We start from the raw sequence: 16,096 nt of genomic DNA on the forward strand, positions 1-16,096 counted from the left end.
GATTCCCTATGTTAGGACAAAAAGAACAAGCTGATATTAGTGTGTGGCTAAATATCTGCCTTTGGTGGCTGCCTTTCTGAATTTTGTCTCATTACACACACCAGGTTGTGGATTTGAATGAATTACTTTGGTACTCCAGATTTTGCTTTCCTAACTTCTGCATCTAGGAGGCTTTTACATAAGATACTTTGTTGCAAAGACAAAGATTAGAGAGAGGGAGAGGGAGAGGGAGGGGGAGGGGGAGGGGGAGGGGGAGGGGGAGGGGGAGAGGGAGGGGGAAGAAGGAAAAAATACCAACTGTTATTAGAGATCCAATGAATTTAACCCCTAAAAGTGCTATTCTCACTGGGGCACAAAATAAATACAACATAAGTTTATTTTTAGTGACTTTTATTTTAGATTCTATTAACAGTTTTTAAGTACCAAGATAACTATAATGTAATTTTTCGACAAATTCAAATATTTTGAGCATTCATGGGTCTATGGGTTTTGTAAACAGCATTCATATATTCATGGCTACTTACTCATTTTCTGGGAGCAATTCAAAAATTGCTTTCTTCAAAAACTAATAACATAGTGACAACATATACTTAAAAATTGATGGCTTCGAACACAAGTTCTAAACCCAGATCAATTACTGACCATCCTTATTTTGTTGCCTCCTTTTCATTACTTCCCTTAACATATGACAAATCTGCTAGCATGGCTGCTTTATTTACATATTAACATTTGATGAATCTGCTAGTATGGGCTGCTTTATTTACATATTAACATTTGATGAATCTGCTAGTATGGACTGCTTTATTTACATATGCATTTCTTTTCCACTCTTTTATAAAACTATCAAAATTCTACAAAGTCGTGCTCAACATTTATGATTGCAAATTGTGACAATTTGAATTTAGAAATAGCCCACAGATTTCTTGTACTTTTTACACAGTGAAAAGAAACAAAACAGAAAAATGAGATTCTCCTGTTTTCACGCAAGCTACATGCATGGATTTGTGGTCACATATGGTTTCTTTTATTTAATGCTAACATATTTTCTGGGTAGTCACCATTCTACACCAATAGGTAAAATAATTTCAGTAACTAGTAGCTTCCTTGGGTAACATTTTATATTTAGTGCAAACACTAATTAACATGAAATGGAGTGTAAGGTTTTTGGTTTTAACTAAATGCTATCTTAGTGTCAAATACCATTTTTAATCAATAAAATGTCATAAGTAATGATTTTGAAGATAAACATATATGTATATAAAACTTAGTATTACATTTAAAATTATGTAGTCCCGAATGAAATATGTTCAACATGAAGTAGGAAAAAGAGAAACTTTTCTGTTCATTTTTTGTAATGCTAAAAAATTTGTGTTGAGGAACCAGTTGCCAACATATTTTAAATTTACAGGAAAATCAGTCACTGTAAAGACATTAATAGTAAATTACAGATAATTCATAACAAACATACACATGCTATATCCACAAAAATGGACACTATAGTTATATTTTTATGGGTGCAAAATAATAAAAATCCTGATTTCTTAATTGAATATTAAAATCATTACAAATAGAATGCTTTGTGCAGCTCCCTAATTAAGTCGTCCAGACATATTTTAGCTGCTTGACAGATACACAGTGCTCTATATTGTCTAGCTTAGCACTGCTTGGTTGGCATCTTCCATCGAAATTTAAAAGTAGCTCCCCAAGTTGTTAATGATTAAAGATAGATGTAAACAACCTTCAGTCTTGCATTTAATTTCTTAGCTCCCTTAGGACAAACATTTGGAAAGAGAGTCTTCTATAGGGTGCTGGACAGAACACGTAGTGAAAACATGGACAAGTTTTGTTATCCTAAGTGCTTTGTTTCTTCTCTCCCTATTTCTATCAGTCATTCTCTCTCTATGCCTCTTTCTCTCTCTAGGGATGTTTAGTCCTTTCTTTGAAACTAGGCAAGAAACAAAGAATATGTTTTAATGTATTATTATATCAATATTTTTGTGTTCCTTTTTAGTTTTAAAGGCAAATTGATGAAGTATGTTTTATATATTTACTTCAAAGTTCCCCTCAGAATCTTCTAAATAAAGCCCCTTTGAGCTTACATGGCTCATTGGCCATGTAAAAAAAAAAAAAAATCTTTTTTTTTTTCTCTGCAAGGATAAAGTGTTGGAAGAAAGATTTCTTATTGCTGGAATAAAATTACGAGAGTATGTGTCGGGGATTCATTTTTAACAAGCACTTTAAAAACACAATGTAGATTTCTAATCCTTGGCCGGGTAACTACAGCTACCTCAAAATGCTCTACTCTTGATCAAAATATATTTCACACCATGGGTTAGAATATTAAGAAGGAAATGACATCTACATTGTTTACAGGAGGGAAATAATAGCGCTCCAGTGGATTAATTCTTCATTTAGGAAGGTCATCGGTAATAAAGCAAGCCAACTCGACTCACCCTTTGAAAGCCGTTTCATTCATACTAAACACCTGGTGAACAGATATTAAAGGCCGGGTGTGCTTTGTAACTTGGGAAGCTGCCAAACACAGTAAGGATTGTATTTAAGAGATGCAGCCCATACCGTGCTCTAGTTATCTGCTCAAACAAGGGCTAAAGTATCAAGTAGCTAATTGCGTTTCAGGATACGTCTCATTAAAAAAAGGAAACATTAAATTTGTTTAGAGATAAAGTATGACAAACCAAAATTACATAAGAAGATAAATGTGGCAACTGGCTTTTAGAGGTGAGTTGTGAACTGTCTCATTGGGCAAACTAGATTGCAATACTATTAGTAAATAAGACGCTGTAAATTAATTTTTCTGTTAATAATATTCATGTGTTTATATGGAGAAACCTGATATTTCAAATAATGTCTCAAGGTCCATGGTTATCGTATGAACAGAGTGGGGCATAAGACTGGGTAGTTATTCTCTGTGATGTGTGTCCGAAGTTCCAGCTAAGAAATTTGGTGGGAGAATTATGTCAGCACAAAAATGCCAAAGATGTCCATAAATCAAGGTTAATGCTAATCTATATGAATAAAAGTGATTTCTTAAATAAGCAGCCTATATATGTTTTTCAATCCCATGACATTTTATAGATACCTATAAATTGCTTTTAATCCAATGTAGGATAAGTTTCAGCACCTCAAAATATAAACTGAACTCTTTATAGATAAAGCTTCTGATTCCCTAATCATAAGATGTTTTGACAAAACCTCCATCACTAATTCCCATTTCTTTTATAAGGAATTTCATTGCAAGCCACAGGTGAAATACTTACATCGAATTCCAAATCATAGTTAATCCTGTTTGTATTTGTGACTGTGCGCATGTATGCGTGTATGTCTGAATTTTTATACTCACATGGGTACACATTTACTTAGAACCTAGAGAAAAAAAATGAAGGCAAATGAGAAAATGTTCTACATGGATTTCTGAATTTTAAAATGATTAAATCACCCTTGATTTCAGTAACGATTATTCCCTGCAAAGTTACACTCACAAATATTAAAGAATCATTTACCAACGCAAAAAATAGCCATGTGTCAATGCTGCTCTCTATTTCATTGGATTGTAGCTAGTGGCTGTGCTGCCTTTGCAAATATTTTGATAAAAAGAGTTTGGCATAGACCTCCATAGAAGAGTCTTATTAACACGAGTGAGTCACCTTCACAGGCTGTAACAGTGTATCAAACCCAAAGTTCTATTTCCTGCTTTCATCTTTCTCTTTGTCTTCCTTTTCTGTTTTGTCTGTTTCATATTTCTCTTGATCTGGCTTTGTGACACTGTCATAGGAAGGTGGAGAGACGGTAGAGGCAGTTGCATCTGTCTTTTCTGGACTTGAGTTCTCATTAACATTATCAAAAACTATATCTTCTTTACTGGGCAAATCATCATCCCTATCTCCATCTTTTATGTATATACTTGATATATTCTTGACGTTTTGCCTAAGGCGGTACCGTCTGTAAGCACGCTGAATGATAGTCGCAGATACATCCTCTTGTTTTCGCTTCAGTGTGGTTGTGATGGGTTCATAGGACACTTTAGAAGGATTGGCTGACATAAACCTTTCTTCCATCTGTGAACGAAGAGAATCCATCTCTCCGCTCTCACCCAGGACCCGCTTTGTAAAAGCAAATAAGATGTCCAGGCAGTGGATGCGGTCTCCACTCACCATGGGCAGGTCCATGGCAATGAGCTGGACTTTGTTTGGCTTTGCGATGAGGAGGGGAGGATCCAGGGCAGCTGCAAAGTCAGAGAGCTTGCAGAACTCTATGAACTGAGTGGCATCAGGGTCGAACTTCTCCCAGACCTCATAGAACATCTCAAAGTCGTCCTCGCTCAGGGGCTCAGTACTTTCTTCAGTGGCAACGCTGAAGTTCTCCAGGATGACAGCGATGTACATGTTCACCACAACCAGGAAGGATATGATGATGTAGCTGACAAAGTAGAAAATTCCCACAGATGGATTTCCACAGTCCCCTTCCACTGAACTTCCTGGGTGGACTTTTTTGGGGTCACAATCAGGAGGTGCGCTGTTGAGGATGGGGGCCAAAAGTCCATCCCAGCCTGCAGAGGTGGTGATTTGGAACAGGCAGATCATGCTGTTGCCAAAGGTCTCAAAGTTGAACATGTCATTAATTCCAGCTTCCTTTTTAACGTAGGCAAAGTTGGACATCCCAAAGATGGCGTAGATGAACATGACCAGGAAAAGCAGGAGGCCGATGTTGAACAGGGCAGGAAGTGACATCATAAGAGCAAAGAGCAGTGTGCGGATCCCCTTGGCGCCTTTGATCAGTCGTAGGATTCGTCCAATCCTGGCTAGGCGGATGACTCGGAACAGGGTAGGGGACACAAAATACTTCTCTATCATCTCAGCAAGAAACATTCCTGTATTGGAGGGAAAAACAGACAGAAAGTATTTAAAGATCCATGCGGTACAATATCAGGAATCTAAATAGCTTTATTCGATATCTGATGAATTCAGAATTGCTATTCCATCTTAATTCTATATTTTATTAACTGCTTGTGCCATTTTCTTCATCTTAGCTAAATTCATTGACATACTCTTCTCTATTTTGGCTGGCAAGATTTTTTTTTCATTCTCTTGAAACTAAAGTTTGTGTCATGAATAGAAAAGGTTCTGCTTGCTCGTGCTCAAAAATTTATTTTCAGGTCTAGAATGGAGCTCAGTGCAAGAGCTATGAGTAAACTAAATTCTACTAATAAAGCAAAAGAGAATCTCTATCTATCTATCTATCTATCTATCTATCTATCTATCTATCTATCTATCTATCTATCTATCTGTGTGTGTAAGAGAACATATATATGTGTAAGTAATAAAATTTTCTAATTTAAAACAACTTTTTTCTTTTCTTTCTTTCTTCCTTTTTCTTTCTTTTACTTTTTGTTTTGTTTTGTTTTGTTTTGAGATAGGGTCTGGCTATATAGCCCTTGTCCTTGGAAGGAGAATAGACTCTGCTATGTAAACCGGGTTGGCTTGGAACTCACAGAGATCTGCTTGCCTGTGTATTCCCTGTGCTGGGATTACTGGTTGGTCTCACTCCAGCTGTCCATGTTTTAAATATTATCCTTTGATCTTTATGGCTATCAAACTGCATAAATTCCTATTGTGTATTAACATTTAGCGTTTAGTTTCTCGGGATACTTTGAAACCTTTATTTTCACACACTGTTGCAGTTGCCCTCACTGCTGTATTTTCAGTCAATAACCACCACCATATAAAAAGTTTTCCTTATAGTTTTATTGAAATTATAAATTCATTTCCATGAAAGGTGGTCACTGAGGCTGGAGAGGTCTCTCAGAGGTTAAGGGTTCTTGCTGCATTTGCAGAGGACCTGAGTTCTTTTCCTAGGCCTTGTATCTTGTGATTCACAACAGCCTGTAACTTGAGCTCTAGGGGGTCTAACACCTTCTTTCTGGCTTCTGTGGGAGCCCAGACACTTAACATACATACACACAGATACACACATACATATGAATAAAAGTTAACAGATCTTCAGAAAGTATTAATTTCAATGAATGCCTTGGGAAGCAAGCATAAGATAAGCCTTCAATTATTTCAGCTTTTTTTTTTTTAATTCTTCACTTTTTTTCATGGACATCTGATACATTATATGGTAAATTTATTACTAGATTTGTAAGCTTATTTTTATTATAAGTTTGAATTAAATTTTACTTCAAATATGTTTTCTATTTTTGGTCAACATTTCAGAAAATTATCAATGTTGATAGGTGATTTATAATTTGACTTTTCTGAACTCCAATTGATTTATTATTATTATTATCATTATTATTATTATTATTATTAAAGTTTGATATTGTCTAACTAGGTATCCTAGGATGATCTGGGACTCCATATCCTTCCGGTAAAGCCTCCTTAATGCTTGGATTACAGACAGTAGTGCAGTGCCACAGCATCTTGAATGCTGGAATGGCAGGTAGTGTGCACAGCTACACTCAACTCTTTCCCTTTAGAAAAGGGCCATGATGTAATGAGGATAAAATGAATGACTCCTGGGTTTTAATGCATATACCTCCTTGTTCTCTGGCTAGTGTTGCTAAAACAATGTTCTTTCATTGTCCTGACTGAATGGAAAGTTTCCATCATTACACTTTATCTTGTCACTATGACATTGTTACTTGAATTTTAATTTGCTTGGATATATCACATCTGATGACGATATTCTTTGAAAACTGGATTTAAGTCATTTGGCATTTTTTAATTGTGGTTCTGGATTATATAATCTTTAGATATTTTTGGCCTTGTTTGATTTTATTCAGAAGTTTCTTCCATCAATCAATTTCAGTGTTAAAAATTAAATGTAGCCTTAAGACACTAGGCTTGTGGAGATAAAGATAACAGAAAAGAGATGACAGTGAAATAAAAAAACATATAAATGTCTGTGCTACAAAGACACAGCTGCTAGATGATAAATAACTGAATTTTATAGACTGATCCAATATTTAATTATAAAAGATAAAACATCAATTTTTTGACATTTTAAGTCCAGGATGAAATTCAAAAACAAGCTGGTATCTGTATCAATTAGCCTTGACCCTGCTAAAACTAAAAATAATTGCGCATTCTTCATTGGCTTCCAAGACACACCTATGAATAGATGTTTATAATCAGTTTCTTGAGAGTAGATTTGGAAACTAATCTCAATAGGAATTCTTTCTGACAGACCCAAACCTTTGGCTTTCAGGGCTGGGGTTTGAAATTGGGAATTCTGGCACAGAACTTTGGTTTCCTTCTAAATCTCCTTCCTTCTATCATGCTAATAATTCACTCGACAGTAAAACAGATCTCAAACACACACAGAAACACTTCTTAGAACACATGTGGACTGTATCCAAAATTAAGATTTGATTAGTAAATGGACTTACCTACAATGGAGAGGATCACTACCACAAAATCAAAAATGTTCCATCCCACAGTGAAGTAGTAATGCCTGAGGGAGATCAGCTTCAGCACACACTCCCCAGTGAACAGGATAATGAAGACCACGTTGATCCAGTATAAAATATAATTCATGTACTCAGTTTGCCCCTCTTTTTCTACCATCATGGTTACCATGTTGAGGCATATAAGAACCATTATGGTGATATCAAAAGCTTGGTTTGTCACTAAGTCAAATATACATCCTTGGAATTTGTTCTGCAAAAAAAAAAACCCAAAAGTGAGACAGAATTCTGAATAAGATTCTAAGCATACAGTGTTTCTGGGAGGAGCTGAGAGAGGGGAAAGTCATCATCAAACACATTGTATAAAAAATAAATTTTATAAAAGAATAAAAATATGTTACAAATTTAGGGCATGAACATGGTTATGAGAATGAATAGTGAAGGTGTGTGTGTGTGTGTATGTGTGTGTGTTTGTATTTACCCCTGGCCTTGGAATTGGTTTTTGTGGTTTCTTGGACCCCAGCTTCTTCATTGCATTATAGTATTTCTTCTGTTCTTCTGTCATAAAAATATCTTGACCTCCAAGGTAAAGGAATAAAAAAGAAATCCAATTAAAACCAGAATCCAAGTGTAGTTCTTTCTTATACTTCATAAAAAGTTAAATATATAAATATATAGATGATATTCACTTTGCTAATACTTAGGAGCTACACATAAGATGCCTAAAAGGATTACTTATGTAGAAACATGAACATACTGTAATTCGAATACGTTGAGTATACACAACATATAATCATGGCTGGCTTCATTACCTTTTGATATACTAATATGTTCTACTTTAGCCTATTTGTTATTTCCTTTGATATCTCTCTATGTGCAGCTTTGGTCCTTAGTGCTTGTTAGTAGTCACTGACTATCCTCACACATCAGAAACCAAACAAAAGTTGGTAACAGAACATGGAAAAGAAATCTGAAGCCCAACATCATCTTGCAGACTTTGTTTTCCAGGGACAATATTCTGATTGCAAAATATCATGATGGGTATGGTGAACCTTAGAGGAGACTGTACAACCCAGAGCCTTGAACTGTTGTGCTTTACTACAGACTATATAGACCTTGTGCAAAATAACCTCCTAGAAAAGCCAGATGGACATTCTAGGGGTCAGATTGTCCTATCTGAATTTTCATTTGATGTCAAAGCTGTATTGTATATCAGTTAAGACTAAGTTCTTATCTTTGTTCAAAACTCATCTCTCTTGTCCATATCTAAGTTTCTTGATTTCCCCAATGCATTATTATCATACTGTTATATAGCAAATACACCATTCATTTGCTGAGACGATCAACTGAAATCATACTTGTCAAACACTTAGTATAAAACTAGAGCAGAGAAACACTTTATAAATGCTCTATATTAACTTGAGATGTTTCAAGTTCTGAATGTTTTGAGAATTGGCATGATACCCAAAATGGAGAATTCCATTCTTAATCCAATGGCTTGAGTCTTAGTGAAAATGCAGTTATACTTCAAATTTTATGAAAAATTACCTTCATCTCATGTCCATGAATCATAAATGATTGCCTTTTTGTATAGGCTTGGGTCTCATACTTCAATATCTTATTATATATGTTAGTCATTAAAAGTACAAGAAAATATGACATCTGAAACATTTGGGGCTCCAAAGTTTTGAAAGAGAGATGGTTTAGTGTAGCTGCATTCCTCTTCCGTATAAGCTTGTAGCTATTAAAAGGGTTGTTGTTACTCAGAATTTGCACATAGGTGCCCATATAGTCAACATCTGTCATCTTCCTAATTTTTTATTTTATAACTTGAACCTATTCATAACTTACTTATCTTCAGTTGTATGCTTATGATTAATTATAGAAATTTCAATGTCACATGAATGTATTAATGATGAAGACAGTACTAACAGAGATGATGTATTGTTGAGAAAACTGGTAAAAATGTGTTTCTTTCAAAGGGATTGGTAGAGCCATAAACTGTAATTAAAATATTTAAATTTAAGATATTTAAAAGTCTACCTTGAATCCCAGATTACATATGGACTTTGAACCAAATAGACATCTTCTTGCACTTGTGGTAATAAATTCTGTGTACTACATACATGTCAATGCATACACATATGTATTTATAGATGCCAACCTGGAACCTGGAATAATTTTCTCTAGTTATCCCACTCCTAATTCTCTGAGCATCTCTCTTCCTGTAGATGGTACCCAACTGAAGTAAATCAGCTAATCATCAAGAAACCTAAGACATAGATTCTGCTATCTTGAACATGTAGACACTCCTTGATAGAATGGCTTGTTTGAATATATTCCTTTACCCATTGTCATGGTGGGCTATTTTGGATATTCTAAAAGCAGCTCAGAGGGCAGATTAAACACGATCTGGACCACCCTGTGTTTTCCCAGTCACAGATAGGTTTAATAAAGCTCAGTTTTATAATCTGTGATTGAAAGAATTCTGGGGTTTGGTTTTTGATGAGGCTACTCTATAGGGTCAGACTGTAAATGTCAATAACCATTTTAAGAAATTAACTAGCCATCATTTCTCTAAATCACACACATGAGGCATATTATGCAGCATCAGACATAATGGAATCCCCAAAATGCCAGTGCTTGTATGCTATTCCTTGCTTGAAATACTCAACGACATATCAGCTCCTACTGAATAATATTTAATAAGGGTTTTCAAATCTTCTTTCTCAAAGCTACAAGCATCATGAATTTTTTAAAATTTCTTTTTAAAATCTAAACTTTACGCTAATGGAGTGAGTTGCTGTTCATCCTGAATGGCTGCCTGGTTATTAGGAATTGACCTCACACTCATGTATTTCTGTTCTCCTTCATGAAGACAGTCTATTCATTGACCTCCCAGTTGCTGCATAATCTCTTTCCTACCTTCAAAAAGGAATCAAATACCACATACAGCTGCAGCAGCTCCCTGACGGCTCGTGTGCATTTTTATAACATTTTCTCACTGTGCTCTTTACTCTTTTATATGTGCAGTGTGGCAGATGGAAGAAAAGACTTGATTAAATATCCAACCTATAGGAGATATATTACTGATTCTGCTTAGTCTGATACCTGATTCGGAGTACGTACTTGTTCTGTATACCTTCCCTCTTTTCTACTTTCCAAATTTTATTTGGCTATTTATTTATTTTTATGCTGGGATAAATACAGGGCCTTGTGATTCCTAGGTAAGTGCTTTATATATGTTAAGTCTCTAACTCCATATCCTCTTTTCTAGGACATTGTAGTAACAATTAGGACTATAACGGTTGACTGTATGAGTTGAATTCTATTCCCTTCAAATATATATGGAAATCCTAATTCTCATTACCCCAGAATGTGACATTGATTAAAGATAATGTTATTGCCTAGTGTCTTTTAATTAAGAGGAGGTCCAAGAGGAGTAGAGCAGATTTATAATTAGGTGCTTTTTAAAGGAGAAGACAATATAGAGGGAAAAAAGAATGTGAATATATATATTAGATTTACCCTGCCCCTACCCCAAAAAGTCAGCCTGGACTGACAGGGACTGGGGGACACAAGGTTGGATCCTTCTTAGAGGCCCAGAAAAAAGCATAATTCCTCTAATTCTTTGATTTTAGATTTCTAACTTCTAGATTTGTAGAGAATAAATTACTTCTTTATTGTATTTTATAATTACAGTTGAAAGACTCTAAAGCTGATATGTGCATTATTCAGCCCAAAGCCAAGGAGAGTGATTCACACACACACACACACACACACACACACACACTCAGCAGATCTTACTTTCATTATCTATATTATTTTTTTACTATAATATTAGTGACCTGAGTTCAGCAGTCATATCATAAGTAACTGTTACCCAACTACCATCATAAGGCACACCACAGAAGAATGGTTAGCAGAAAAAAGAATACCTCTGAAATAAATAAACTAAGCTGAACGAAATAGCTCACTGCTTTGAGTTGTAGTATATTTATTGTTCATACCTCTATAGGTAACATCAGAGAAATCAAAAAATTACTATAATGTTCAAAACTATTATTGTGTTTAATTATAAGTATATTTTAATATCTTTTAATACATATAAAATAGTATATAAATAAATAATAGTATAAATACATGATAATAAATATAATATATTATAATATATAACTACATATAATATAATGCAATAATTTAACTATTAATATAAATGCTTAAAACTATACAACAAAATGATAAGATTATACATATATGCAATTGCATACTTGACCAATTATTTTGAAACATAAAATTCAACATAACTCATTTACATGAAGTTCATTCTTTCTCAGTGCAATGAAGGAAACACTTAAAATACTTATCTTCTTTTTCTGTTGGTTGAAATTATCTATGATGACACCAATGAACAAGTTCAAAGTGAAGAAGGAGCCAAAAATAATAAAGATGACAAAGTAAATGTACATGTAGAGGTTGTATTCATATTTTGGCTGTTCATCTACCTGCAGAAGAGACAATAGTGTGTTGGCAGTCACACTGTTTCTGGTCATACATGGGCTAGAAAAAGTTGATATTTCACAAGCACACATATTCAGCAGAAAGCACGTGTTTACTAGATGCTTACACTGTATGCACACACAGTCTTTAAGTGATGTATAAAGAACTTAATCATATGCAATGCTTGAACTCAGACTGATAGGACAAGTCACCAGGTAAATGACGGAAAGAATTCCTTTGATTTCCAAATGAAATTATAAAAGTGATCATACTGGAGTCTTATCAATTTTATTATGTTTCCATTATTTATAAATATGTCTTTATTGGATTTCACAGGAACTTAAACCAGCCAGTAATCTTTAAATTTTTGGCAAAGATATTACTGCAAAGTGTTTTAAGACATAAAAACAGTAAAAACTATGAATAAAAATCAGTTTACTTTTATTTTGATCAACTAGTATTTTCTGCTCATTGGTTACCACTAGGCTATGTTACATGTTAGGTGGCAGATCCTCACAATGAACCAGTGAGGGAGACACTGGATTATTTCATTTTCTCAGCAGACTGCTCAGAGTTGGTTGCAGGATTTGCATAACGTTGCAGACTCAGAATTTACACTGGGTCCATCATCTCCAAATCCTATACTCCTAAGTAATTGAAATCAGTAGAGAGGCCGATTTTCATTGTATTTGTAAATATTCAGGGTACTAGAGAACTGAAATTCAAATTCTAAAGCTAAATTAAAAATAAATAAGTAAAATGTAAGACTTAGTTTTAGGTTGATAAATACTTACATTAACAGAGTCAACTGCTGCATACATAATATCCATCCACCCCTTGAATGTTGCCTGTAAATACATTTCAAGAAATTGAATGTGAAGCTCAGACTTTAAAATTACCATGAACACAGTTTTCCTATTTAATCTTCCAGTATTGCTAGCAGCATCAAATTAGGTTTTTTCTATTTAAAAATACCAAGTTAACATAAAAATGCTATACTTGATTTTTAAAACCAGAGCACCACATACATTTATATCAGATGTAAAAACCATGTGAAAACTGTTATATTTTTTAAAAAAACATATATTCTAAGCTTTCCCCCTGAATTTCCAAATTTTTACAAATACTTAAGTATTTTACGTATGAATTTCTCCTTTCCAAAAGTGGAATAGAATTTTATCATTAGATCAGGAAATAATCTGTCTCCATTTGTCAGGGTTTCTCAATGCCTTTAAGAAAATCTTCCCATTACCTTGTAAGATAAACATAGAAGCTCCATAATGACTACTTGGAAGGAAATTCTCTATTGATGCAGTAACAGGGATTCAAGTGAAAATAAACAGTCAATTCTAGATTAATAAGTCTAAAAATCAAGAAACCTGTGGTCTTTGGCTTTGCATACAGGGCATATGCTCTAAGAAAATATTAAATCTATTTAAAAACTTGTATGGCATCTTAATTTCTAGTTAGTAGCACATTTACACAGTGTTTTACATCCTCTACTCTGTACCAAGTATTCATGAAGGGAGTTACTTACAACTTGAAGCAACGACAGGTAACCAAGCCCAACGTTATCGAAGTTTACTTTCAGGTTTTTCCATCGCACATTTCCACTAACATTCATCAGGGCAAAACACTCAGAACTGTTTGCTACTTGAGATGTAGAAAATCGTGACCCATCTGTGGTGTTAACACACTCATAGAACTTGCCAGCAAACAGATTGACTCCCATGATGCTAAATATTAGCCAGAATATAAGGCACACAAGAAGCACATTCATGATGGAAGGGATTGCACCTATGAGTGCGTTGACCACTACCTGATACCCAAAAGAAAGACAAGACTAGTTAGGATCAGTAGAAAATGTCAAACAGACACCAATGCAGAGTTAAAGGTGTATGCCCAACCAACCAACAAGTCTATATTGAACAACCAATATACAATGGTCAGTAGTATACCTAGTGATACAAGGTGTGTCATAAGCCCTGTGATTTTTGATTTTCAAGTGTCATGATTAAGACAGGAAAGCTTCTTGTGTACACAGAGAAGTAAATGGCCAAGATTATATTGTACTTCAAATAAATGGAGAAACAAAAACAAAACAAACCAACAATTCCCCCCAAACCAAAAAAAAAAAAAAAAAAAAAAAAAAAAACCCAAAAAACAACAACAAAACAAACAAAAAAACGCTCCAAAGAACTTGATCTTGCTAAGAGAAAGTCATAAACCTACAAACTTAAAATAAAACTTTTCTCTCAAAATACATTTAGAGCATAATTATGCCTATTTGTACCAGTGAGGTACATGAGGTACAAGATAGTCCTAATACCCAGTCCATCATTTTGTTGACTAACCAGAACCTCTGTCATCTCTCCTAACTAAAACACTTAGTTCTGAACCTGGCTTTTTTTTTTTTTTTTTTCTTGGCTTTAGAATGGATGTCAGCTGAAAACCATCCACTCAGATCTTTTCTCTCAAAGTAAATAGCCAGGATTGGCTATGAGACTATAAGTTTTCAACCCCGTCAGAAATCCAGAATGACTGAGTTAACTGAAATTATGGGAAGCACAAAGGATAGCTTCTAAAACATAGCCAATTTATAGAGACCGCTGAACACCTGGACAGTCCCTATACTACAGAAAGTTGGAGCATCAAATCTTCAGCCTTCTGGCCCGGGATCATCTGACAGACCTAGTGATGCGGAATTATTAAGGGCTGATTACTCTGTCTAGGCAGATATAATCAGTTGACTATTCTGCAAGTGTGTCCTTTTCTGGACAGTAATTTGTCTGTAGATGGAAAGAGGCAATTCTTGTCTAGTGTCTGTCTCACCACAACTGGAGTAACTCCAAAGATGTTCAATTTCTTCTTAGAATTCAATACAGGAAGCTGTCAGGAGCAGACAGGTCTCTAATCAAAATGAACATTAATACAGAGATGTTTGTAACGTCAATTTTGTGGACTTCTGACATTTTGAAAACCAACTATCCATGTAGGGTGATATGTAGGAGGAGCTAAGGGGGAAGGAGTACCGAGAGGAAGAGAAGGAGTAAGGAGAGGAGGAGAAGAAGGAGAGGAGAAGCTAGGTGATGAGAGAGAGAAAAATAGAGAGGGGGGGGGACACACATGGAGGCAGATGTTCATGTGTCTCCACCAGTCAAAGATAGTTGATATATCTAGGTTGGGTATTGGGTTACACTTCTGATTGAGCATTACCGAACTTATAAAGCCTTTGATTAACATTTTTAAAAAATTGTATAAAAGCAAAAAGAAAAAGGGGGCATGGGATAGGGGTTTTCTAGGGTGGGGAAAGGGGGAAAGGGGATGGCATCTGAAATGTAAATAAAATATCCAATAAAAAAAACCCTACAAACTTTTGAAAAGAGAGAAACATAAATGGTAAAACAAACAAACAAAAATGAAAGAAAAACAAGCAAACAAACAAAAACATAAATAAAAGATGTGTATATTTACAGTCCTATGTTCCTGAAATCACCAGCTTTTGAAAATGCACTCTCCCACATATTTAAACCTACTAGTTTGTATTGGATTAAGTTAAGTTGGGAGTCTTTTAGTGGCTTGTACTCTTTAGACTGTGATGATTCTACAAAGCAAAGGTAGTTTTCTTGAAATTATTTTTCAAACTCTAAAATTAGCTATTATGTAAGTGCTTGGCCAAATATAGGTGGTGCTGGCCTCAGCGGAAGCAGGCTTTAGGTGAAACTTATGTTACTTTTTCTTCATTATGCTTTTCAGCCTTTTCTTCGCTATTGATCCAGTGGTTCCACTGCTTTAAATTTCCTGCACCACACCTTCTGAAGTAGGTCTCTCTTCCCCAGTTTTTATCTTATTCTTAAAAAATGAATATTGAATATTCATATTCATCTTTCTTCTTACTCCTAAGATATAGTCCACATTTGAGTACAATTGAGTTAGAACTCGACTGTTAGATAATAGCTTAGCATTCACTTTTTAATTTTCAACTTATTAAATAGGATCTCAAGACACTTTCAAGTGGGGACACATGTAGGCTCTCTGATCACCCGTGAGATAGTCTGCAATCAAGATAGGCTTCAGCGTGTTTAGCCAGTGTTGGTTCAATGATCTTTACTGCTATTGCAGCCAACTTTCACATACAAATAAAGGGTCTGATTCTGCTTTTATAGAACT

General features: G+C 34.9%; 1 protein-coding gene across 6 annotated transcripts in view; it reads right to left on the minus strand.

Annotated features, from left to right (window-relative positions):
- Positions 1-373: 373 nt before the first annotated feature.
- Positions 374-16,096, minus strand: part of Scn9a (sodium voltage-gated channel alpha subunit 9) — an 84,323-nt gene continuing 68,600 nt past the window's right edge. For all 6 annotated transcript variants that reach the window (XM_034494863.2, XM_034494861.2, XM_076928842.1 and 3 more), the window contains 6 exons: positions 13,464-13,745; positions 12,721-12,774; positions 11,794-11,931; positions 7,908-8,012; positions 7,409-7,679; positions 374-4,888 (listed from right to left, as the gene is read on the minus strand). In XM_034494863.2, the coding sequence (XP_034350754.1) occupies positions 3,702-4,888; positions 7,409-7,679; positions 7,908-8,012; positions 11,794-11,931; positions 12,721-12,774; positions 13,464-13,745 (2,037 nt within the window). In that variant the 3' untranslated portion in view covers positions 374-3,701. The remainder of the gene's footprint in view (positions 4,889-7,408; positions 7,680-7,907; positions 8,013-11,793; positions 11,932-12,720; positions 12,775-13,463; positions 13,746-16,096) is intronic.

This window comes from Arvicanthis niloticus, chromosome 2 (assembly GCF_011762505.2).
Source record: "Arvicanthis niloticus isolate mArvNil1 chromosome 2, mArvNil1.pat.X, whole genome shotgun sequence".
NCBI classification, from domain to species: Eukaryota; Metazoa; Chordata; class Mammalia; order Rodentia; family Muridae; genus Arvicanthis; species Arvicanthis niloticus.